This window comes from Argopecten irradians, chromosome 10 (assembly GCF_041381155.1).
Source record: "Argopecten irradians isolate NY chromosome 10, Ai_NY, whole genome shotgun sequence".
NCBI classification, from domain to species: domain Eukaryota; kingdom Metazoa; phylum Mollusca; class Bivalvia; order Pectinida; family Pectinidae; genus Argopecten; species Argopecten irradians.
Genome location: NC_091143.1, coordinates 38,554,552 through 38,582,504, shown reverse-complemented (window position 1 = coordinate 38,582,504; position 27,953 = coordinate 38,554,552). Strand labels below are relative to the sequence as shown.

The window sequence follows — 27,953 nt, the reverse complement described above, 5'->3', positions numbered from 1 at the left end:
TGATCCTAAATGATCCTAAATTCAGACCTAGATAATGCCATCCTTGAAGAACAGCTTTTATTCTATGAATTGGACTTTTATTTATTCTTTGTTAGTGTTCTCTGTTTCTCTGCATGTTCCACAATCTTCTCGTCGACTTTTAGTCCCTTTCGTTTCCTCACGGCATTGACATACTGCCGAGCCTTATTATCGGAGTCAGCCTTCTCACCGAAGTGTAAGTATTCTTCCTCTGTTGTTGGAACCCAGAATGGATCAACGTCCAAAACCTATAACAACCAAAACGCAAATCATTAATAAAGTTATGTGTGCTGTAACTGGCTGAAAATTTTGACATGTTATGTTTTCTTCATTAATCTATCGAAAACCATAAGATTTGATGAATTATTATTATAAAGCTGTGAAAATCATTCAATGGTTTCAGATGACTTATAAACAATAGTTACAACACAGAAATTATGTGCTGTAAAATGGTTGTTTTTATGCCTTATTCATGTTTAGATGGAAATATTCCTGCATAAATCACTGAACAATTTCTAATAACACTGTATAAATATTCAATGAAGTTGTAGACCACATTTTGGCTTCATTGTCTGACAGTATGTACAAATTTCTCTTCACTTTAGATGTAGCTCTTACATGTATTTGTACGTGTAAATGAAAACCAATGCATTAAAAGAACTGTTATTCTCAAGATGTTGGTAACTTTTGGTGATGAATCTTGATTCGTGAGTATGAAAAATATGGTACATATAACTTTAAAACGGGAAATTATAATGTAAAATGCTACATGTATATATTATATAAAGTTTTGATTCACTGACCTGCCAATGACTAAACACCAGCTGAGGACTTGCCAGTCCACTGGTTTTCTTCCTGATGTTCTCAGCAAACCCAAAGCTCTCTATGACGGGGAGGGTGGCCACTACATTGAAGATCTGGGAGCCCTCGGTCATATCGCCCTCCAGTATACTTCCGTTCCTCTTCCCTAGCACTGCATACAGCTTACCTGGAAAACAACAACAGCAGTATACACAAAATATCCTTTTATAGATCATACAATCTGATATTACATTAAAAGGGTCAATTTTTATCTTCATATCAAATTTCAAATTAAAATTTTCCAACATGGCTATCAAAAGAGGATGATCTTTGCCTTGTTACTTCACAGATAATGCAGTTATGAAAAAGTCATGATCTGTGAAAAAAAAAACATTCATCAGGAAATAAACTGATTAAAAGCTAGAACTGTCACTAGAGTGGCCGACTAATACCTCCGCTGCACAAGTTTAGTAATAACTCCATTAATAAGGGACATTGCAGAACCCTATATAGTTCACTCAACTCCCCCTTATGTCAGGGTTCTGTGTACCAAATTTATCAAAATCTGAGATATTTTGGCCACCTTAGTACAGCCAGCATGTTGAATTTATACATGACCCCTGTACTCACCTAATACATCAGAGGTGGCCTGTATGTTACATTTATACATGACCCCTGTACTCACCTAATACATCAGAGGTGGCCTGTATGTTACATTTATACATGACCCCTGTACTCACCTAATACATCAGAGGTGGCCTGTATGTTACATTTATACATGGCCCCTGTACTCACCTAATACATCAGAGGTGGCCTGTATGTTACATTTATACATGGCCCCTGTACTCACCTAATACATCAGAGGTGGCCTGTATGTTACATTTATACATGGCCCCTGTACTCACCTAATACATCAGAGGTGGCCTGTATGTTACATTTTTTACATGACACCCGTACTCACCTAATACATCAGAGGTGGCCTGTATATTACATTTATACATGACCCCTGTACTCACCTAATACATCAGAGGTGGCCTGTATGTTACATTTATACATGACCCCTGTACTCACCTAATACATCAGAGGTGGCCTGTATGTTACATTTATACATGGCCCCTGTACTCACCTAATACATCAGAGGTGGCCTGTATGTTACATTTATACATGGCCCCTGTACTCACCTAATACATCAGAGGTGGCCTGTATGTTACATTTATACATGACACCCGTACTCACCTAATACATCAGAGGTGGCCTGTATATTACATTTATACATGACCCTGTACTCACCTAATACATCAGAGGTGGCCTGTATGTTACATTTATACATGACCCCTGTACTCACCTAATACAACAGAGGTGGCCTGTATGTTACATTTATACATGGCCCTGTACTCACCTAATACATCAGAGGTGGCCTGTATGTTACATTTATACATGGGCCCTGTACTCACCTAATACATCAGAGGTGGCCTGTATGTTACATTTATACATGGCCCCTGTACTCACCTAATACATCAGAGGTGGCCTGTATGTTACATTTATACATGGCCCCTGTACTCACCTAATACATCAGAGGTGGCCTGTATGTTACATTTATACATGGCCCCTGTACTCACTAATACATCAGAGGTGGCCTGTATGTTACATTTATTACATGACCCCTGTACTCACCTAATACATCAGAGGTGGCCTGTATGTTACATTTATACATGACCCCTGTACTCACTAATACATCAGAGGTGGCCTGTATGTTACATTTATACATGGCCCCTGTACTCACCTAATACATCAGAGGTGGCCTGTATGTTACATTTATACATGGCCCCTGTACTCACCTAATACATCAGAGGTGGCCTGTATGTTACATTTATACATGACCCCTGTACTCACCTAATACATCAGAGGTGGCCTGTATGTTACATTTATACATGACCCCTGTACTCACCTAATACATCAGAGGTGGCCTGTATGTTACATTTATACATGACCCCTGTACTCACCTAATACAACAGAGGTGGCCTGTATGTTACATTTATACATGACCCCTGTACTCACCTAATACATCAGAGGTGGCCTGTATGTTACATTTATACATGACCCCTGTACTCACCTAATACATCAGAGGTGGCCTGTATGTTACATTTATACATGACCCCTGTACTCACCTAAATACATCAGAGGTGGTCTGTATGTTACATTTATACATGACCCCTGTACTCACCTAATACATCAGAGGTGGCCTGTATGTTACATTTATACATGACACCTGTACTCACCTAATACATCAGAGGTGGCCTGTATGTTACATTTATACATGGCCCCTGTACTCACCTAATACATCAGAGGTGGCCTGTATGTTACATTTATACATGGCCCCTGTACTCACCTAATACATCAGAGGTGGCATGTATGTTACATTTATACATGGCCCCCATACTCACCTAATACATCAGAGGTGGCCTGTATGTTATATTTATACATGGCCCCTGTACTCACCTAATACATCAGAGGTGGCCTGTATGTTACATTTATACATGGCTACCATGAGTCTCTGCGGTCGTGTCTGGAATGCTTTCCTACATCCTGCTATCACACAGGAAATAATCTGTCCTGAAAATGGTCCATACTCCTTTCTCCTCTGTGTTTTGACAATATCCTTTACCTCCTCAGACGAATCCTTGTCTTGATCACTGTCATCGCATTTCTCGTCTTCCTCCTCTATAATTGCGGACTTTTCTAAAGAGCTACTGAGTGCTACACTATCATCTTCATTTAACTTTGACTCACTTTCAGATTCACTAAGCCTAGCTAGTCGAGCATAAGACATGTCACTGTATTCCCACTTCTCTATCACAAAACATACACCACGTATTGGTTCCTCACATAACGGACCAGCGAGGGTTGCCATCTGGAATCCACTGATTATACTATTATCAAAGTCCCTGAAGACTCTCTCGGAGCCTTTAAAGTCCCACACTGAGGGTCTGTTGTATCCTTCTACCTGATTCACCAGCAAGTTTGGTCCGACCCTCTTTGGTCCAAATGCCCAGATCTTTTCTACAAAGCCTGCCCATGATTTACCTTCTTCTGTGAAAGCTTTATCTATGCTAGATTTTAGATTATTGAGAGCCTCTAAAACTGTATCCTTAACATCGCTGCTTTGTCCATAAATTTTAGCTTTGTTAAATCTGTTGAGAGTTTGCAGAAGTTTTACGTGTTCCTCTAGCAAGTTTGTAACTGCATCAGGTAGAGGCAATGCTCGTATTCTGATACAGCACTTCTGATTGGTCGTATAGGTCTCAACCAATCCTGTCTCAATCACTTCCTCATCATCCTCAAACTCCTTTGTCTTAGCTGTTTTGATTGGCTGATCTTGAATGACTTCATTGACCATGTCCATTTTTGGAGGATTAATGATGGTTTCTCTGAATGGTACTATTGGTGATGAGGCGTGCAGTTCAATGTTAGCATACCTGAAACAGTAAAAAGATAATAATTATCAATACACATATTATATATTCCACTCTTTACTAAATATTGTGTAGTGATTAATCTTTATGTGATGAGGATTTTTTCAGTTGCAACCAAATTTTTATGTAGAACACAGAATCACATTCTAGGAGTTAAATTACCTATACCACTGGGTACATGTTCAATTCCGACTATTTCATACATATTTGTACATGGCTTTTTTTAAATTAGAAATACCATACCATTTTCCTTTATTGCTATAATTGCGAACATTTTATCAGCAATTTTTTTTCAAATAATTGAAACATACATATCCTGAAAGCTAGATTGTGAAAATTTAAAACCATTGAAATTTCACTTTGAACTTCTTGAATCACAGCTGTACCATATGTGATTTATCACTCCATTAATATATTATGTATTTGCATATCACAGAGTTATCTGCCCTTGCATGTAGATATATTGAATTGTGCCATCATGAGTTTGCGTGCCTAACATCATATTTTCGGAGAAAACAACGTGAATTGCGCTCACAAAATAATGATGTAACAATCGATACCTTCCCGCAAGGTAGCTAACTCTGTAATATGCAAAGACGGAATAGAAAGATAAACTGACCTCTGTCTAAGGTCGTCCAGACATCGCTGTAAATGAACTTCACCGGCTGTAATAATGACGTGTTCACCCGTCTCCTGAACCAACACCTGAACACACGGATCAGCCTGGTTCAGAAGCTTCAGTCCCCGCACCAAGTGTCCCATTTCACCTGTAGACATAGGGTAAATTAAGGTCATATCAAGGTCAAGGTCATTTCAAAGTCATACCAAAGTAATAGCAAGGACACATCAATGTCAAAACATTATGGTCAAATCAAGTGGAAAACTTAGTAAAATAATTCATCATTGGAGAGTTGAAAAAAGAGAAACAACCAAACTACACTTTATGATAAAAATAAATTCAAATTATAACTAATGAAAATATATTATTGACCATTTAGCACTCCCACTTTTCATACAAAAGAAATATTATACTAATGATATCTAAATATAGATTTCTGGTACAGGATAATATATATCCTCTACACCAGACTCAATTCTTGTACATACCTTATGATAACAATTTTTGATTTTAACATCACTTCATGTTATCAATTAGCCTTGAAATTATAAAATAAATCAATGTTTTTTTCATTATATAGACAGCATGTGGTCAGTTTTTGATACCTACCAGCATGTTTGGGTTCTAGAGCCACTCTCACAATAGGTGAAGCATCGAAGTAGAGGTCAGTGAAGGCTGGACACATGACCGTACTGGACACGGTCCCCGACTTTAGGATGTGGTTTTCCAGTCCACCTAATCCTGAACACATGTAACATTGAATATTAAACTTCAATTGTAGAACTTTTTATGATAGCAGATTATACAAAGGGCTGGTTTAACAGTATTTTATGCTTTACCCCTTCAGTTCAGAACAGAGCATTTCTTTGATCAAATAACATTAAACAAATTTATTTCTGGGAGTCATAAAATTTTTCATAGCAATTGAATTTCATCATCTACTGGCATTATAGCATAAAATGTATTCATTCACAACTATTGATTTTTTCAATTATTTTTAACACATGTGAATTTAATTGCACAAGAAGAATGAATTGGTTCACAGCGGTTTTTAGTAACACAGAAGTCCTAAAACATGTATGTTACTGACTCATTTCAAAAGTTACTTTTTTGATTTTTGCATATTACAGAGTTATCTACCCTTGTGGGGTGGGTATTGTTCATTGTGTAAACATCATGTGTTTTCAGACGATAACATTATACTTTTCAGAGAAAACGAGCATGAGTTGTGTGCGCGGCTTTTTTTTTTAAAATAAATAATGAGGCACTAATGGCATTTGAAACCTACCCGATTAAGGGAGATAACTCTATCAATATGCAAAGACACTGAATATTGTACTTGGCCATATAAAATGATTCAATACCAACCCAGTATGTTCCCGGCGGGGATCTCATCCATGTGTTCCAATTTTCTCGCCCATAAATAGAACAGAAACAGGTCCGACACCCGAGAAAGCTGTGATCGTGTTCCCTGAGCCCCAGAGGTCGTGTCCACAGACTGCCCGACACGAACAGCTCCTTCTACAACCTGTGTCATAGATTACACACATCTAGATAAAGGTTCTTACCACAAAATATAGTGTAGAGTATCTAACATGAGTCCCTACATATATCATAAATTCTTAAAGACGCTCCACCGCTGACAAATGGGTAGTAATTTTCCTCTATCAAAACCAGGAGAAGGCAATTTTAGTATTTTTCTTCAGTTTCAAAAGTTACTTACTTTACACCATTACCACCAATGAAAAGTTTGAGCTTCTAATGTTGCTTTAAGATAAAAATATTAGAAATAATTAATTGGATCCCGAAAAAAAAATCTGTGGCACTATGTCCCTATATGAAATACAGTACTGATTGCACATGCGCCAAAGCAAAATAATTTTTTTTTAAATTATGTTTTGTGTTAATAATGACATATATATACACGATTAAACACCAATTATTGTTTCAAATTTTGGGTATCATTTATGCTCTGTCGGCGGTGGAGCATCTTTTTTAAATGAGTTCAATAATTTGATTTGTCACAAGCATTTAGGCTTTGTATTATACCATAACTAGTATTTACAGAAATAATAAGAGATTTTTAATTTCATTTCTATAAGAAAGGCTCTATTATGACATGTTTACCAAGACAATCATGCTTTATTATGTTTTGATTGCGACACCCTTGTTTTGTCTACCAGTAAGGGGTCAAGGTTAGGACCTAACATCCTTGTTTTGCCTACCAGTAAGGGGTCAAGATTAGGACCTAACACCTTTGTTTTGTCTACCAGTAAGGGGTCAAGATTAGGACCTAACATCCTTGTTTTGCTACCAGTAAGGGTCAAGATTTGGACCTAACACCCTTGTTTTGTCTACCAGTAAAGGGTCAAGATTAGGACCTAACATCCTTGTTTTTGTCTACCAGTAAGGGGTCAAGATTAGGACCTAACACCCTTGTTTTGCCTACCAGTAAGGGGTCAAGATTAGGACCTAACACACCCTTGTTTTGTCCTACCAGTAAGGGGTCAAGATTAGGACCTAACACCTTTGTTTTGCCTACCAGTAAAGGGTCAAGATTAGGACCTAACATCCTTGTTTTGTCTACCAGTAAGGGGTCAAGATTAGGACCTAACATCCTTGTTTTGTCTACCAGTAAGGGGTCAAGATTAGGACCTAACATCCTTGTTTTGCCCACCAGTAAGGGGGTCAAGATTAGGACCTAACATCCTTGTTTTGTCTACCAGTAAGGGGTCAAGATTAGGACCTAACATCCTTGTTTTGCCTACCAGTAAGGGGTCAAGATTAGGACCTAACATCCTTGTTTTGTCTACCAGTAAAGGGTCAAGATTTAGGACCTAACATCCTTTGTTTTGTCTACCAGTAAGGGGGTCAAGATTAGGACCTAACATCCTTGTTTTGCCTACCAGTAAAGGGATCAAGATTAGGACCTAACATCCTTGTTTTTTGTCTACACAGTAAGGGTCAAGATTAGGACCTAACATCCTTGTTTTGCCTACCAGTAAGGGGTCAAGATTAGGACCTAACATCCTTGTTTTGTCTACCAGTAAGGGGTCAAGATTAGGACCTAACATCCTTGTTTTGTCTACCAGTAAAGGGTCAAGATTAGGACCTAACATCCTTGTTTTGTCTACCAGTAAGGGGTCAAGATTAGGACCTAACATCCTTGTTTTGTCTACCAGTAAAGGGTCAAGATTAGGACCTAACATCCTTGTTTTGTCTACCAGTAAGGGGTCAAGATTAGGACCTAACACCCTTGTTTTGCCTACCAGTAAGGGGTCAAGATTAGGACCTAACATCTTGTTTTGTCTACCAGTAAGGGGTCAAGATTAGGACCTAACATCCTTGTTTTGCCTACCAGTAAGGGGTCAAGATTAGGACCTAACATCCTTGTTTTGTCTACCAGTAAGGGGTCAAGATTAGGACCTAACATCCTTGTTTTGTCTACCAGTAAGGGGTCAAGATTAGGACCTAACATCTTTGTTTTGCCTACCAGTAAGGGGTCAAGATTAGGACCTAACATCCTTGTTTTGTCTACCAGTAAAGGGTCAAGATTAGGACCTAACATCCTTTGTTTTGCCTACCAGTAAGGGGTCAAGATTAGGACCTAACATCCCTTGTTTTGCCTACCAGTAAGGGGTCAAGATTAGGACCTAACATCCTTGTTTTGCCTACCAGTAAGGGGTCAAGATTAGGACCTAACATCCTTGTTTTGCCTACCAGTAAGGGGTCAAGATTAGGACCTAACATCCTTGTTTTGTCTACCAGTAAGGGGTCAAGATTAGGACCTAACATCCTTGTTTTGTCTACCAGTAAGGGGTCAAGATTAGGACCTAACATCCTTGTTTTGTCTACCAGTAAGGGGTCAAGATTAGGACCTAACATCCTTGTTTTGTCTACCAGTAAGGGGTCAAGATTAGGACCTAACACCCTTGTTTTGCCTACCAGTAAGGGGTCAAGATTAGGACCTAACACCCTTGTTTTGTCTACCAGTAAAGGGTCAAGATTAGGACCTAACATCCTTTGTTTTGCCTACCAGTAAAGGGTCAAGATTAGGACCTAACATCCTTGTTTTTGCCTACCAGTAAGGGTCAAGATTAGGACCTAACATCCTTGTTTTGTCTACCAGTAAGGGGTCAAGATTAGGACCTAACATCCTTTGTTTTTGCCTACCAGTAAGGGGTCAAGATTAGGACCTAACATCCTTGTTTTGCCCACCAGTAAGGGGTCAAGATTAGGACCTAACATCCTTGTTTTGCCTACCAGTAAGGGGTCAAGATTAGGACCTAACACCCTTGTTTTTGCCTACCAGTAAGGGTCAAGATTAGGACCTAACATCCTTTGTTTTGTTCTACCAGTAAGGGGTCAAGATTAGGACCTAACACCTTGTTTTGTCTACCAGTAAGGGGTCAAGATTAGGACCTAACATCCTTGTTTTGTCTACCAGTAAGGGGTCAAGATTAGGACCTAACATCCTTGTTTTGCCTACCAGTAAGGGGTCAAGATTAGGACCTAACATCCTTGTTTTGCCTACCAGTAAAGGGTCAAGATTAGGACCTAACATCCTTGTTTTGTCTACCAGTAAAGGGTCAAGATTAGGACCTAACATCCTTGTTTTGTCTACCAGTAAAGGGGTCAAGATTAGGACCTAACATCCTTGTTTTTGCCTACCAGTAAGGGGTCAAGATTAGGACCTAACATCCTTGTTTTGTCTACCAGTAAGGGGGTCAAGATTAGGACCTAACACCCTTGTTTTGTCTACCAGTAAGGGGTCAAGATTAGGACCTAACACATCCTTGTTTTGTCTACCAGTAAGGGGTCAAGATTAGGACCTAACATCCTTGTTTTGTCTACCAGTAAAGGGTCAAGATTAGGACCTAACATCCTTGTTTTGTCTACCAGTAAGGGGTCAAGATTAGGACCTAACATCCTTGTTTTGTCTACCAGTAAGGGGTCAAGATTAGGACCTAACATACCTTGTTTTGTGTCCTACCAGTAAGGGGTCAAGATTAGGACCTAACATCCTTGTTTTGTTACCAGTAAAAGGTCAAGATTAGGACCTAACACCCTTGTTTTGTCACCAGTAAAGGGATCAAGATTAGGACCTAACACCTTTGTTTTGTCTACCAGTAAGGGGTTCAAGATTAGGACCTAACATCCTTGTTTTGTCTACCAGTAAGGGGTCAAGATTAGGACCTAACATCCTTGTTTTGTCTACCAGTAAGGGGTCAAGATTAGGACCTAACATCCTTGTTTTGTCTACCAGTAAGGGGTCAAGATTAGGACCTAACATCCTTGTTTTGTCCTACCAGTAAAGGGGTCAAGATTAGGACCTCCTGGTCATTTTGTGTCTACCAGTAAGGGATCGGACAAGTTGTAGACCCTAGACCTTTGTTTAAATTCCAGTAAGTAAGGGTCAAGATTAGGACAATCTCCTTGTTTTTAGACCTACAAGTACAATGGTCAAATCTCTTCTATTCTTTGAGTTGACTTTTTTTAAAACATTCTATGTACCTAGATATAGGACCTGGTCTGTGGAGTAACTCAGAATTACCTGGGCTTTGACCCTACCAGTTGAGGTGTCATAATTAGGACTCTCCTGTATTTTGCCTACCTGTGAATCCCCAGGTCATTTTCCAAGTCCAGTAGCAAGACATATCTCCTGGTCAATGAGTAACTCATTCCGAGTTTTGTAAGACCTAGACTATATCCTCCCTGGTCAGTGGAGCGATAACTCATTCCTATTTTGATAGACCTAGATATCGGTCTCTGGTCAATGAGTAACTCATTCCGAGTTGCATTGTGGACCTAGATATCTATCTCCTGGTCAATAATGTGCAGTAACTCATTAATCCACATCAATCAAAGTTTTGTAGACCTAGATATATCTCCTGGTCAATGAGTAACTCATATTCGAGTTTTGTAGACCTAGATATATCTCCTGGTCAATGAGTAACTCATTCCGAGTTTTGTAGACCTAGATATATCTCCTGGTCAATGAGTAACTCATTCCGAGTTTAGTAGACCTAGACATATCTCCTGGTCAATGAGTAACTCATTCCGAGTTTTGTAGACCTAGATATATCTCCTGGTCAATGAGTAACTCATTCCGAGTTTAGTAGACCTAGATATATCTCCTGGTCAATGAGTAACTCATTCTGAGTTTTGTAGACCTAGATATATCTCCTGGTCAATGAGTAACTCATTCTGAGTTTTGTAGACCTAGATATATCTCCTGGTCAATGAGTAACTCATTCCGAGTTTTGTAGACCTAGATATATCTCCTGGTCAATGAGTAACTCATTCTGAGTTTTGTAGACCTAGATATATCTCCTGGTCAATGAGTAACTCATTCTGAGTTTTGTAGACCTAGACATATCTCCTGGTCAATGAGTAACTCATTCTGAGTTTTGTAGACCTAGACATATCTCTTGGTCAATGAGTAACTCATTCTGAGTTTTGTAGACCTAGACATATCTCCTGGTCAATGAGTAACTCATTCTGAGTTTTGTAGACCTAGATATATCTCCTGGTCAATGACTAACTGTGTTCTATATACTTATTTGATACCATATAGACCTCTCTAAACTTTGTCTTTTATATTGCATGCAAGTACTTCTAAACAAACTTCTATATTTTCCGGAGTATAAGCCATGAATTTTTTCCCTGAAAATCGAGAGTGCGGCTTATACACCAGTGCGGCTTATCTGTGGACGAAAACCAAAATTTTATGATGTTTTTGCATTTGTAGAACTGTGGCCAGAATGGCCGAATAATACCCCCCGCTTCACAAATTTAGTCCATTAATAAAGGAAATTGCAGAGTGTTGAGTGTATTCAACTCCCCTTTGTATAATGGATCTGTGTACCAAATTTTATCAAAATCTGTCAAGTAGTTTAGGAGGAGTTTGCCACACAACGTTGTGTCTATACAGACAGACAGATGGACAGACAGCCAACCCAACATCAGCACAAGGACTTACCATCTTTGTCGACCACCTTCTCATCAACTACATTTGAGTTAGCAGACATTTTCTCCAGATGGCGCTGCCTGGCTTGCTCCCGTCGTTGTTGTATTTCTGTCTCAGTGAGTGGCCTAATGATTAAAGGAAAGGACAGCATATTTCATCTATCTCTGGTAATTTTGTAACTGGATACATCATAAAGTTTTAACCAGTCATTACTAATAAGGCTAAAACATTATTCACTTTTTGGTTCTGCAATTTTTTTTATGAAAAAGTCAGAAAGTTTCCAATAAAATTGTTTTTCAAAAACTTTGATCAAATTCAAACTAAATCATATTCAATATGCATGTAATCAAAATTTGTTTTCAAATACTTTGATCAAATTAAAACTAAATCTTTCTCCAATATGATTAAACTCGAATAAAAGTTTTTGAATCAACATAAAAACTTCCCAATAATTAGAGAATTTCTTTGATAGAAATACAAAAACACTTGGTTTGAATGGCCCAATGACTGGCATAAACACCTACCTTTGTTTGAATTGTGGTAACATCTTTCTCTCTACTGGAAACATTTTAGATACAAACAATATCACGGGGCTGTTATCACTTGTACTACAGGCAACAAAAGCTGAAATGGTACAGTTTCATACATAAAGTTTCAACATAAAATATTAAAAGAAAGTAAATTTTCAAAATATTTTGCCAATGCTGTTTAAAGTAGCAAACGAAAACACTAGATGTGTATTATTTGTCCTTTGTTCTAAAACACTTGATAGAAAGGGGATAAGGATTATTGCTGTAATATCCGGATTAATACAGTACATTGTCTAACGAACGTATACACAGACATCCAAAATGAAACATTCACTGAATGTGTAACAGATGTCCTTATATAAATTGTACTTTTCAACACCTTGACCTTACCTTCCTTGAGTTGCTGTGTGGCCTTGGGAAATGACAGGAAGCTTTGACCTTGAGAGCACATCAGTTTCTCTACACGGTCCTCGGAGATTTCTAACGGAGATGGTAGCTTGTCCACCACTACGTCTGATGGGTAACAAAGTGTTTCTATTTATATACTAGCATGCTTAAACAAACTTTATACACTAGAATGCTTTAAACTACTTATTTGTCGTTCACTGTGTTTCGTGTTTTTACGTGGTTTTTTTTCTACATTTTACCAAGATATAATTCTACAATTAAGACTAAGTTTTAATTCACAGTTCTGTGTGTACATTTTGGTGGCACTCAGGCTATTTGTATGTGTTTTACCCAATATTGTAAAATGTTTAATTCTATTATCCACATTGATAATATCAACAAAATCAAAGATCATATTATGCAAGTGGAGATTGGCATTTCTCACTCAAGGGAGATGCCCCTCCAGTTGAGATTCAAATGTCTCACCCCAAGGCAGATGCACTCTGTTTGAATTTCTCCTTTCTCACACCAAAGGAGTGAAATACCAGCCTCTATGATCCTTACCTAAGACAGCTCTAGACACACTCAGCCACTGCCCCATTATAGCTTGTAGCTTCACCCGCGGGTCATTGTGTCTCATATCTCGCGGCAAGATGTTCAGGTCCAGTGACTTAACAATCTTCTCAGTCATTACTACATCTCTGTCAACAATGTAGAGAAATATCATCAACAATCAAACATTGGGCTTGGTTTATATCACATTTAGTGGACAAAACATGTTTACTGGTGGAGGAAAGATTGAGGCTAGCCTAGAAATGTCATTATCTCTACTCACAGACTCGTACACAGCCCAAATGTTCTCCATGATCAACTGTACAAACAAGAGTTATATCCACTTACATTTTAACACTCACTGATTCGTACACAGCCCAAATGTTTTCCACGATCAACTGTACAAACAAGAGTTATCTCCACTTACCTTTTAACAATCACAAAGTCGTACACAGCCCAAATGTTCCCCATGATCAACTGTACAAACAAGAGTTATCTCCACTTAACTTTTAACACTCACAGATTCATACACAGCCCAAATGTTCTCAACGATCAACTGTACAAACAAGAGTTATCTCCACTTACCTTTTAACACTCACAGATTCGTACACAGCCCAAATGTTCTCCACGATCAACTGTACAAACAAGAGTTATCTCCACTTACCTTTTAACACTCACAGATTCGTACACAGCCCAAATGTTCTCCACGATCAACTGTACAAACAAGAGTTATCTCCACTTACCTTTTAACACTCACAGATTCGTACACAGCCCAAATGTTCTCCACGATCAACTGTACAAACAAGAGTTATCTCCACTTACCTTTTAACACTCACAGACTCATACACAGCCGAAATGTTCTCCACAATCAACTGTACAAACAAGAGTTATCCCCACTAACCTTTTAACACTCACAGACTCGTTCACAGCCCAAATGTTCTCTAGGATGAACTGTGCAAACAAGAGTTATCTCCACTTACCTTTAAACACTCACAGACTCTTACACAACCCAAATATTTTCCACGATAAAATGTACAAACAAGAGTTATCTCCACTTACCTTTTAACACTCACAGATTCGTACACAGCCCAAATGTTCTCTAGGATGAACTGTACAAACAATGGCTTTTTGACCTTGGACTGGGCACCCTTCATAATACGTTTAGTTTTACTATTCAGGTAAAAATCTCCCCACAATGTCTTCTGTAGTACTTCTTTCTTGATTCCCAACTTTTTTGAAAACATGTCAGCAAAATGGTTGAGCCTGTGGGAAATGAAGAGAAACTAATTTGTGTTAATATTAATTTGTATTCAAAGACAATGGAGATAATTTTTACCCAAGATGGTTTAATTTTGCTAGTCCTGGCTTCAGGATCATGAAACAATCTTAAGTTTTTGCTGTAACTAACCAAGAAAGAACTTTTGTAATGTTATCAGTGATTGGCTAAGTCTAAACTCGTAATCTTTGTGCCAGGCCTATTACTGCTTTAACTCCAGCATTACTATGGTAGATAGATAATGCTTAAACAAAATAACTATTTTCAGGCTACATGTATTCCATTATAAGGCACACTATCAATAATGATCAACATTTCTAATTCAACTGTGAAAATCTCTATTGAACAGACATTCTCTATCGACTTACGTGAAACCCCAGCCATCATATGCACTGGCGAAAACAACATTGCCTTGTGATGGAGAGAAGAATATGTTCCTTTCCTCTTCTTCATCATCTGCCTGTATTGTCCAATCATGGGACTGTAAATAAACATATAAATTAAGTTGTGATGCTTATTTGGTGGTATAGTTCATCACTGAAGGTGTGAAATTCATGATTGTAGATGTGAACTTCATGATTGTAGATGTGAACTTCATGATTGTAGATGTGAACTTCATGATTGTAGATGTGAACTTCATCATTGTAGATGTGAACTACATCATTGTAGATGTGAACTACATCATTGTAGATGTGAACTACATCATTGTAGATGTGAACTACATCATTGTAAATGTGAACTACATCATTGTAAATGTGAACTACATTATTGTAGATGTGAACTACATTATTGTAGATGTGAAATACCGGTACATCAATGTAGATGTGAACTTCATCATTGTAAATGTGAACTACATCATTGTAAATGTGAACTACATTATTGTAGATGTGAAATACCGGTACATCAATGTAGATGTGAACTACACATCATTGTAGATGTGAAATACCGGTACTACATCATGTAGATGTGAACTTCATCATTGTAAATGTGAACTACATCATTGTAAATGTGAACTACATTATTGTAGATGTGAACTACATCATTGTAGATGTGAACTACATTATTGTAGATGTGAACTACATCATTGTAGATGTGAACTACATCATTGTAGATGTGAACTACATCATTGTAGATGTGAACTACATCATTGTAGATGTGAACTACATCATTGTAGATGTGAACTACATCATTGTAGATGTGAACTACCATTGTTGATATGAACTACATCATTGTTGATATGAACTACATCATTGTAGATATGGACTGCATCATTGTAAATATGAACTACATCATTGTAGATATGAACCACATCTCTGTAGATATGAATTGCAATATGACTTAGAATTTCTCACCCCAGCTTCCTCTGACTCCTGACCTGTGCCATCAATCTGCTAAGAAAAGCTTAGAGTAGATTGTCTTCATTGGTATAAAGCAAGGTATACATCAAACATCTCAATACAGATATTACATTATATTTATGGTTTTTAACACTGCATGATTAATGCATCAAACGTACAACAACGACATTAGGGTTGTCACATTTTCATAGATTTATGAAAAAATCATTTATGTATACCGTATTTCCTGTAATTAGCGTCCAGGGCACTTAAATAATTGTAACAAAGGGGTTGCTTATTAGTGGACCAAAATGTAAGTTGCGGACAAAAAAGTCATCCATATTTTAAATCTTTCTGTACTCATGGTACATTGATCTGTTACAGTAAACATGCATATGCCTTTTGTCCTTTGAGATGCATTATTATGTTGTGATCCAAATGTAAAAGACTCCATATGGCTCCATATGGGATACATTGCTGGTGACAGAGGCATCACATTTTGTAAAACAGGGTTATTTTCTTGGGATGGGGGCGTTTATACAACTTCATCATTTCTCCAGAAAAAGGGAGGGGCGCTTATAGACGGAGGGGCACTAATTACAGCGAAAACGGTAAAAGGTATAATTTTTTTCAAATATATATATATAAAGTTATACCAGAGAGGACAGTATAGGTACTTACATTGGAAGTCTTAGCCATAATCTCTGTAGTAAACAGCTCATTGGTCACCAAGTTTACCTAAAACACATCAATTCAGTGGAATCAGCTTCTGTAACTATTGTAAGTGCAAAAAAAAAAATTGTAAGAGGGAGAGAAGCTAACAAAAGACGGTAGGTGTCTCAGCGTGTGAGTAGCATTACCCCTTTGGTACATATATGTCGTGCAATTTTAGAATGATGGCTTATTCTAAACATCCTCAAGCGTAACCAATATAAAGAACTTGTAATCGCCTACTAGTTACGATTCTGTAGCAGGGTCCTAATTAGGTCAATTAGTCAGTATTAAATACCTGTTCCAAAATAACTTGTAGATGAAAGAAAGCTTCCAGTGGGTCCATCTTCAGTTCCATGATCAGCCTATCGAGCTTGTTAAAGACCAGTACCGGCTTGATGTTTTCCAGCCACGCCTGTTTCAGTACTGCATGGGTCTGGTTAAATACAATGAACTCTCAGAATTAATTAAACACAAGAACACTTTCACAACCAACATCTATAGTCAATCTCCATAAAAACGTTAGAAGTAAATCTAATTAAATAAGAAACAATGCTGTCCCACCTCACATTCAGTCTTCACAAAGGTGTCAGAAATTAAAACCAAGGTAGCATTTGATTGGAAAATCTCGATCCCTATGCAAATTTTTAGTATTCCGAATTTGCATATTACAGAGTTATCTGCACTTGCGGGTAGGTATTGATTGTGACGTCATGTGTTTGCGAGTGTAACGTCATACGTTTCGGAGAAAACGACGTGAATTGTGCTCACAAAATAATGACGTAACAATCGATACCTACCCGCAAGGGAGCTACCTCTGTAATATGCAAAGACGGAATACACATCCAAACCGCATATACAAAGTAATGCAAGTGTTTCAGGTCAAACAAAACTACAATGTATTACAAAATAAGCTGATGAAGAAATCTACCTGAGGGCAGACTCCTTCCACCACGTCTACGACAACCACAGCTCCATCACAAAGACGAACAGCTGTCGACACCTCACTCGAGAAATCAACGTGACCTGGTGAGTCTATCAGATTAACGAGGTACTCCTGTGTTTCTGTAAAATAAACACGGGGATTTGACATCAAATTCAATTCACATTTTATTTTTATCAATATTTTATATCATGTACTTTTCAAAGCAAAGATCTATCTTTTATTTGGAGATTTGTTAAACGGTGTTGGTCTGGTACCCAGAGTTTTTTTTTTTTTTTTTTTTTTTGGGGTTTTTTTTTTTTTTTAATTTATTTAACGGCCCACCAAATTAGTCTGGGTCATTTAGGGCCAAACAAACATCAACATTGGTACAGCTTTTAAAGCATACTTTATGGTAAAAAATAATGTGTTCTATTATAAAACACCTTCTATGTTTTTGAAAGGGTTTCAAGAGATTTGAATGATAAAATGTTTTTCCCCGTTAAAACACAACAATCATATAAAAAAGTGGATAAAAATGGTAAAACAGGACACTATTGAAAAGGCAATCAAAGTGCAACCAACTAATTGGATTAGTACATAGAAACAGATATACATGTATTACCAAACAAAGTCATCACCAAATTGTAATTAATAGTAATTAGTCTTTCAAACTGAGACATATAAATATACTAGTACATCCTTACAAGAGAACTCACAACCCAAGGCAGAAAGCTTGTGGCAGACAGGGAGACATCTTTAACTATGGAACTAATTACCATGAGATACGTAACCGATAACGTTTGTGCAGGATAAGTATCTCCAGTGATAATGAAATGTAACTCTTTGAAATTTTCCCTCTGAAATGACGTCATTACATTACCAATAGAAACAATAGTCCCACACAAACGTTATCAGGTATCGCGTGGTATGTGAATTAGTCCCATTTGGCCACTGCTGTTATGTACAAACTTGAGTTATAGAGAAGGATACATATATAGAGTTGTTACCTTTCTGGACAGCTAAGGATATAGCGCTGGATTTCATAGTGATTCCACGTGTCTGTTCATCCTCTCTACTATCCATATATCGCAACTGATAGAACACAAAATAAAGAGTTTTGATAGCTGAGATACAAAATTAGAAGTAGTTCTTATGACAAAAATATCAAATTTTAACTTCTTTTTTTATTTTAAGAATCCTATATAACTATCAACAAAAAATAATTCAAAACAAAATGTATATTACAAGTCAGTAATTTCTTGTGCAACAAAAAATAAGTGAATATGAACAAATACACCAGCTTGAAATCATAATTTGCTGTTTTAATTTGAAATATACCATGTATAAACTGATATTATGTCTGTCAGTAATCTGACAAGGGGAGATAACTATGTGTAATATTACCTTGCCAGCCATCCTCTGTGAAATGATACCATTACTGGCCACCAAAGCATCAGCAAGAGTGGTTTTTCCTTCAAAACACAATTACAATATTGATTTAAATGACTTGAAAGTACTGATATTATATTCCACTCTATAAGCACCGATGGGGAACTGGAAGTGTTTTTTTAGGTTCATTTGGGGCAGAATAAAAGTAAAACTGAAGTAAGATTAGAAGCTCAAACTTTTCAATGGTGGTTTTAATGGTGTAAAGTAAGTAACTTTTGTAACTGAAGAAAAATACTACTAATTCGTCAGCTCCTGTTTTTGATAGAGAAAAATTACCATTTGTCAGCCATGAAGCATATTTTCGGGAATGTTCATGAAACTGAGCCAGTTGGCAAAAGAATTACAGTAAATTGTACACTTATTCCTTAAATCGATGTGTAAAATTATGTACACTGCATAATAGATGTGTTAGGAATGAAAGTTGTATCTTCTTTATATGTTATCTAATTCTGTTTGATAAAAATTTGGAAAAATAAAATACAATAAATACAAAAAAAAATTTGTACACTGTAAAATAATTACAAAGAGGAGGGCAGTTTGCCATCAAGTCTAAACATTCATTATCTTGTCAAATTTATTGCTTGTTGATGAGCAATCCCTTATAATTAATTACCATGATCAACATGAGCCAGGATACAAATGTTTCGGATGTTGGATGGGTTTTTCTGGAGCTGGACCAGTTTTTCTGGAGTAGTTGTCCTCATCTTGGTTAATCTGTAGTGCAATTATAAAAAATAATACATTAAGTTATTAACAACATGTATATATACCTATTAATGTGGCCAAAAATATTTACCCATTTTTTCCCGATTTTCATGTATTTTTTGTTTTCCATTTTACGTAGCCATCTTTCATGTTGAATGCCTTAAGAAATCAATCCTTATAATTTTACTTTACCAGTTTAGGACTCCATTTTTCTAACTTGGGCTTAGGGTTAAATTAATCGGCCTATCCCATATCAGTCTGTATATACTATATAGTTAGGCTGAAAAAGGTAGAGAGGTCACTGAGATGGTCGAAAGTTATACCATGAGTAGATCTTTAAATTTGTTAAGAGACTTGTATTAGTACTATTACATGTAATACATGTAGAGAACAACATGTAAGTGGGAACAACACAGATAGGAATCATTCATGACAATCATGGGCCGAAACTAACAGACTTCAAAAGGACAACAGGGCAATATTTACCAAACGATTCGACGCTAAGGTCGAAAATGCTGTTTTATAAGATGTCTGTTAATCTTCGAAGGATAAAACAAATCACAATTATATTGAAAATCGAGACAAACAGCGGTTGCATCCCATTGCGACACACATGTGTTCTGTTTTCCTCGCGGAAAGGAAGATTATCGAATGTTCATATCCGGTCTGTGGCTATTCGGAAGTTATCTTGAGTTTACACTGCTATCCATATAGCCAATATGGCGGCGCCCATGCATAAAAAGTAGAGTGTGTGCAATACATGTGCAATACAGCCTACCGGTGACTTTGGATAGCGTATGTGTATGTTGGTTCACAAGACTCACAATAGGATATTTAATTTGAATTGAATGGGAAATAATGGCAGGGAGGGGCAGAGGACGCGGGAGAAATGTATCTTTTAACGTTGAAGCGCTTGGTTTCGGTCGAGGAGAGGCTTTACCCGGTCCAATATTACAGCCGCCACCACTGTATCCGGTAAGTCACGATTTCACTAATGTAAACATGTATATATATAGACTAAAATCATGTAATTAAAACACCAAAAAGTCCTTTCTGGTTTCTGGAGGCGTATCCTTGAAAACATCCTTTATACTCCAGGGGTTTCAATCACTTACGATTTCTACACCCTCATACTAAAACTGAAGGCAGTCCAGAGGAAAAAATCTGAACCAATCACAGCCCAGCAAAAATTTCCTTTGAGAAAGCGACGCCCAACTTCAAAGCCACACATGTACAGCCAACCATATATAGTGTACCGTTATACAGCTCTTTTGATTCATGTGCATTAAAAGACTAATTTACCTGTTCTGTTCTGTTGCCTCCGGTTTACTATGAGATAGTCCGTGAATAACGATAAATTAATTTGACAAGTCCAATTTCTTTATGAATAATTAGCGTCCTATTAACAGCTAGGGTCATGCAAGGACGATACAGAGTGTAGTGTGTATAAATTGCATGAAGTGTGTTTTGGGAGGCTGTGGTATTTTCGACTTTTCGTGTTGTGTGGTGGAACTCTTGTCCTTTTTATAGCCTTATATCGCTGAAGTACATGTATGACGCCGAAGACACCAAGCAACACACCCCACATAGTCACATTATACTGACAACAGGCTCACCAGTCGTCCCACTCCCTGTGTGCTGAGCGTTAAGCAGGAGTAGAAACTACCACTTTTATAGACTTTTGTGTGTCTTGGCCAGGGGACGGAACCCTTCTTCACAGGGGCCAACACTCAACAGAACGCCAAAAGTGAGGCGGTGTGAAGGGAAACATTATATGGAAGAAAAAAGTTTTTAGGAAGAAATAAAAGATTACCTTTTATGATCATGCAATATGGTCAATTCTAACGCCATACCTGCAAGACAAACAAGTCCAACACTCGCATAATTAATCATATATGGTATTTGTAAGTTTCTGCTATATTTGACATCCTTGAACTTTAATGAATAAACATTTTTTCACGATAACATGATTGCCGGCCAGTATAAGCAATTGTTCCCATGTCTGCAATGAATCAGCCCGTAGTGAAAAATACATGCTATTATGATATGTTGCATAATAATTTTTTTTTTTTTTTCAGCCGACTGACTTTAAACCTGTTCCCCTGCTGCAAGGAGAGGAGTTTGATTACATGTTAGCCTTAAAACAAGAATTTCGTGGGGTCATGAAAAGATCACCATTTTATCTTCAGACCTCCACAAACCGCAAGGACATAGACAGATATTCAGATAAATACCAGCTGAATCATGATACTGACACTACTTGGGAACCAGGTATAGGCATTCATACACCAATAACCAACATTTGTAGGTCATACAACCCAAATCAGGATGATCTTTAGTCATTGTGCTTCATCAATCGTCATTTGCTGTACACCATGCGCTGTCATTGAACTTTTCACATTTTAAACAACTTCTCATTTTCTAACTGTGGGAGTGAGCTGAAACTTGCCTGATATTATCCTGATGTGGTCTCGACCAAGTGCTGTTATTTTTTGGGTTGATCTGAAATCCAAAATGGCCACCACATCCATCATCTTGAAAATACATGTTGAACTTTTTCTCAAATCCAAGATGGACACTAAGATCTTGAAAAAATGTATTTGCTTCTTTTGCTTTTACTGATGCCTAGGTAGTCTGAAGTCAGATGAATAAAAGGGCCTTTTGATATCTCACTTTTTTTTGCAGAATCTTTCATCCGTATACATCTCTGTTCATTAACATTTTCTAAAAGTTTATTACCTCAAAGCACTGAAGGCTTGTGTCTCAAATTTTATATGTAGGTTCCTCTAGGACCCTTGTTGTGCATATTGTATTTAAGGACTGTTTGGTCAACAAGATGGCCATCAAGCAGCCATCTTGGATTTTGATAGTAAAAAGTTTGTTACCGCTTTTTCTCAGAAATTGCTGAAGGAATCTCTCTCAAATTTAGCATGCAGTTTAATTACCCTAGGACATTTTAGGAACCGATTAGTCAACAAGATGACCAACAGGCCACCAGCTTGGACCACTCAGAAAGTGTTTAAGGGATCATTCTCTTGTCAATTTATGTATAAACTCAAAATTCCAATAATTTTAAATTAGAAAAAAAGTTAGTCAAAAAAAACCTTTTCTCTGAAAATGTCCTTCACGCATAAATGTATAAATGGATCTTTTAACTGAAGATTCAAATGAAATGTTTGCTTCAAACTTTAATATTACTTTACAGATTGGAGGAGACTTCCAGCTGAATTAAAACCAACACTCAAGAAAACCAGAAAAGTCAAATCATCAGTGCAACCAAACATTCCAAGTAAAAAGCTCAAAGTTGATGTCAGTAAAACATTGGAGGTAAATTGTCTTCTTAACTTTATAACACACAAGTCACATCTTGCGTTCAATACCTAGGTTACCTGGGCCCAGTTTCATGAACATTCCTTAACTTTAAGGAATTCCTTAAATTAAATTTCCTCATAGAAAAGCATTACAGAAGTTTAGGAAAAAATCTGAAGTTAAGTAGTCTTCCTTAAATTCTGTAATGCTTCCCTATGGAAAATTCTAAGCTAAAAGATTCTTTACATCGAAGGAATGTTCATGAAACTGGACCCTGAAACAAAATCTCAAGTCACTTGTGCAGTGTGTTGTAAGCTGTGCAGCATGTGTTGTGTGTCTGTAAAAAGTTTATATATTTTTTACTTCTTATCCAAACTCCAAAGAAATTTCATTGAAAAGGGTTTGATTAACTAAAATTTCAAAAATCTTCTCTAATCATACATGTAATAGAATCAAATACATCGGAGGGCCTTAAACGAAAATTTTAACCCAGTTATTGCACTTGTAAATTTAAAGGCCCACTACCTCTCCGAAACGGCTTATAATTTTAAAATGAGAATGTTAAACGAGAAAGATAATTTTGAAGAGTCACAAAAGTTATTAACTTACCCTTAATACTACATGTATCATCACCTTCTGAACAATTTTATTAAAATAAATAAAATGTTAATTTGCTTAACACGGGCCGTCTTATGTTTCCCGTCGTCGTCATAAATACCGTGCAGTAGTTGACCATCACTGCTAGACGGCAAAACAGCGAAATGACTTTCAAGTACATTAAGTTAGTATATACCCTTGGTTCATCAGACAAAAGGTGGTGTTATCAGTAAGCCATTTGCTTACTCTAATTGAATATCTATTTCAGGAATTAGAAAAAATAGAGGAGAAGGGCGATGAATCTGACGAAGATGAAAAAGGAGATGAAAATAAAAATGAAGGAGATGAAGAAGTAGAGGAAGAGCTTTATGAAGAAGAAGAATTAGAGGAGGTATGCTATAAATCAATTTTCTTTTGCAGCAACTAAATTTCGCTATTTCCATTCCATAACAAATTCATGGAATAAAAAATTAAATGGAAATTCCTATCAATATAAATAATTTAGATATTAAGGATAGGGATATTCTACCCAAGGGTCACAAAACCCAAGGTTTTACAGGAAGAGTATTTTTCTCTCATATCTTGACGTTTTATTGCAATTCTACTGCTATGATTTTCTTCCATTTTGAAATGAATTTGAAGAAAACATGACTGCAAGTCAATTCTCCATACATGAAAATTGCAAGATATTTTCAATGCAAGTCCGTTGTTTATATCTTTTAAAGTAAATCCAGTCAAGTTTCTGAAAAAAAATGTTAAAATTGTATTTAGAAAACAGTAATTATGTTGACGCTGTGACGTCACAAGGCTTTTTTGCATGGGTAGCCACGCAATACAGCCACATGCGACATGAGTGTATTGCCCTAGACCAGCTGGTATTGCACGTGCAAGATACATATTGGCCGCCAACACTTGGCAAGCCTCGGGTTGACCAGCAAAAATCTTTCACTCATGTTGAGATATCCCTGCTCACTTGCCAAACCCATGTAAGACTGTAAAATATTAATCCTAATACTAACAGACTTGGAATTGATTGGAAATTGAGACCACTGTCTCCCTAAAGAAAGATAATGATGGACCCGGAAAAAATCTTGGGGCCAAAATTCTGGACATGCAATAGATTCATGGCTGGGAATTAAGTTCATTTGTCTAAAACATACACTGTTCAAATAAAAGTTAATTTAACTGATAAATGAAACAAATAATAACATAGTGGTTTTGCAACAAAATCATGAAAATTATTTACGAAACCAGAGTGGGCCCTCTGCAACTCAAAATCAGGGGGCCCGTCAAGATTTTTTAGGGGCCCCTGGTTTTACATTCATGTCAATTGTTGCCTAATTATACATTTTGATTGCCTTTCCAGGAGACTGATTACCTCCTATCCTATTTTGACAATGGTGAAGACTACAATGACGGCGATGACGATGCTGATGAAGGACCAGTGTACTAGTCCTATTTGGATATTGATGATGGTTTACATGGCGTACAGCGGCCATGACGGTGCCTCACCAGATCATACAGTTTAGACTCCATGGCAACCATGATAGTGCTGCGCTAGTATACAGTTTGGACATTGATGAAGGTTTCAATGGCGAACATGATGGTGTCGCGCCAGTATATGATTTGGACTCCATGGCAAACGTGATGGTGCCACGCCAGTATGTGATTTGGACTCCATGGCAAACGTGATGGTGCCGCGCCAGTATATGATTTGGACTCCATGGCAAACGTGATGGTGCCACGCCAGTATGTGATTTGGACTCCATGGCAAACGTAATGGTGCCGCGCCAGTATATGATTTGGACTCCATGGCAAACGTGATGGTGCCACGCCAATATACAATTTGGACTCCATGGCAAACATGATGGTGCCGCGCCAGTATATGATTTGGACTCCATGGCAAACGTGATGGTGCCGCGCCAATATACAATTTGGACTTCATGGCAAACATGATGGTGCCGTGCCAGTATTTGATTTGGACATTGATGAAGGTTTCAATGGCAGCCATGATGGTGCAGTGCCAATATACAGTTTGGACATTGATGAAGGTTTCAATGGCTGCGATAATGGTGCTGCGCCAGTATACAATTTGGACATTGATGAAGGTTTCAATGCCAGCCATGATTGTGCAGCGCCAGTATACAATTTGGACATTGATAAAGGTTTCAATGGCCACCATAATGGTGCCGCGCCAGCTTACAATTTGGACATTGATAAAGGTTTCAATGGCCGCGGTGCTGTGCCAGTATACAATTCGGACATTGCCGAAGGTTATGAGAGTGGTGCCAAATGTTATGTCAATATTGTCTTTTGTTAGATTATAAGATTTGTTTTCCATATTTAGTGTTGTTTGTTGTATAAAAGTTATCTACTCTAAGTTGCTTGTTTCAAACTTGGCCCAAATAATTGAATGTTTGGATGAAATTAAAATGCAAAATAGTGAAAGTAGCCCTTTCATAACAAGAGGCCCAGAGGGCCTGTATCGCTCACCTGGTTATTGTAATGCCAAGTAATGTTCTGAATACAGGATCATTGTTCCTTTTCTGAAGGAATTTAACAATTTACCTCTAATTTCCCATTCTTTCTACTCCAGAGGGTCAGAGCCAAAATTTATACAAACTCTGGTTAAATTCCATGCAGAACTCTATGATTAGTAGCGATTTAAAGGCTATATCTCTATTTCCCCTTTTTCGCCCCTCCCCTCCTGCCCGTGCAGGGTCAGAGCCAAACTTTACACAAACTCTGTTCCCCTTCCTCCTCTGGCCAAATTTGGTAACATTCCATGCAGAATTCTATGACTAGTAGCGATTTAAAGGATTCACCTCTATTCCCCTATTGGGCCCTGCCCCTCCTGCCCCGGGGGGGTCAGAGCCAAAATTTATACCAACTATGTTCCCCTTCCCCTTAGGATATTTCTGGCAAAATTTGGTTACATTCCATGCAGAATTCTATGACTAGTAGTGATTTAAAGGATTTACTTCCATTTCCCTTAATAGGCCACGCCCCCTCCTGCCTCTGTGTGGTCAGAGCCAAAATTTATACAAACTCTGTTCCCCTTCCCCCGTGGAGGTTTCTGGCCAAATTTGGTTATCCATGCAGGACTAGTAGCGATTTAAAGAATTTACCTCTTTTTCCCCTATTGGGCCCCGCCCCTCCTGCTCCAGGGGGGTCAGAGCCAAAATTTATACAAACTCTATTCTCCTTCCCAAAAGGATGTTTCTTACCAAATTTGGTCAGAATCCATGAAGAACTCTATGACTAATAGCGATTTAAAGGAAATGTTGACGGACGGACGCGCAGAGCCATGACATAATAAAGCTCACCGGCCCTTTGGACCAGGTGAGATAAAAGTCCATTATGACCAGTAGCGTAAATTAATTGTTAACAAACAACGGACGCTTCACCATAGCATATGATCACCGACATCGGACTGCTGTGAACCAACTTTATTTTGCGTGCGATTTATTTTCATGAATTTTGCGATGCAAATGAATTCGCTAAAGTTTTATCATCACGAACTTACATCTACATCATTGATACTGATAGGAATGTCCAGTCAATTTTTAAAATACACTAATGTTAATTTTTGCAAACTTGTTTTGAAATGATAATTGCAAAATTAAGTATCCGCAGAAGAAAGATGGTTTACAGTATTAGCACAAAACAACACAGTCACAGAATACAGCAAATGTCTAACAATTAAGGCAATACCACATATTCCGTCTTTGCATATTAAAGAGTTAGCTCCCTTGCGGGTAGGTATCGATTGTTACGTCATTATTTTGTGAACGCAATTCCCGTTGTTTTCTCAAAAAAGTATGACGTTACGCTCACTAACACACAATGTCACAATCAATACCTACCCGCAAATGCAGACAACTCTGTAATATGCAAATTTGGAATAGTAGAAATGAAGTATGCAGTTAGTTGTTACAAGATTATATCCTTTTTGACCTCTTTGACCTTGAATGAAGGTACAAGTTATTCATTTATTATAATAAAAAAACTTAGTAGCTATTCATTTCATCATGCTACAGGCCCAATTCAGGTCTCTAGGCCTCTTAGCTATTCACAAGAAGTTAATTGTTTCAAAGTTTAACATTTTTGACCCCTTTGACCTTGAATAAAGGTTAAAGACATTTATAAGAACAAACCTTATAACTTTTTTATCCCAGCATGCTACAGGCCCAATATCGAGTCTCTAGAGCTCTTAATTATTCACAAGTATTCGTTTAAAGATTTTGTCCTTTTTGACCCCCTTGACCTTAAATGAAGGTCAAGGTCATTGTGT

At 37.5% G+C, this 27,953-nt stretch overlaps 2 protein-coding genes across 2 annotated transcripts; one reads left to right on the top strand and one right to left on the bottom strand.

The window, feature by feature from the left end:
* Positions 1-15: 15 nt before the first annotated feature.
* Positions 16-20,393, bottom strand: LOC138332698 (elongation factor-like GTPase 1). The gene is made up of 20 exons (XM_069280688.1): positions 20,240-20,393; positions 19,662-19,762; positions 19,004-19,071; positions 18,607-18,691; positions 17,606-17,739; positions 16,973-17,110; positions 16,645-16,701; positions 15,979-16,017; positions 14,995-15,107; positions 14,410-14,613; positions 13,363-13,499; positions 12,802-12,924; positions 12,406-12,505; positions 11,880-12,006; positions 6,280-6,439; positions 5,521-5,652; positions 4,912-5,059; positions 3,319-4,295; positions 822-1,006; positions 16-266 (listed from the first exon to the last, which is right to left on the bottom strand). The coding sequence occupies exons 2-20, from the start codon at positions 19,750-19,752 to the stop codon at positions 78-80; spliced, it is 3,207 nt and encodes a 1,068-aa protein (XP_069136789.1). The 5' UTR covers positions 19,753-19,762; positions 20,240-20,393; the 3' UTR covers positions 16-77.
* Positions 20,394-20,466: 73 nt separating this feature from the next.
* On the top strand, positions 20,467-25,999 carry LOC138333852 (DNA-directed RNA polymerase III subunit RPC7-like). Its single transcript, XM_069282484.1, has 5 exons — positions 20,467-20,728; positions 21,832-22,024; positions 22,959-23,080; positions 23,928-24,050; positions 25,026-25,999. The coding sequence occupies exons 1-5, from the start codon at positions 20,612-20,614 to the stop codon at positions 25,110-25,112; spliced, it is 642 nt and encodes a 213-aa protein (XP_069138585.1). The 5' UTR covers positions 20,467-20,611; the 3' UTR covers positions 25,113-25,999.
* Positions 26,000-27,953: the final 1,954 nt, after the last annotated feature.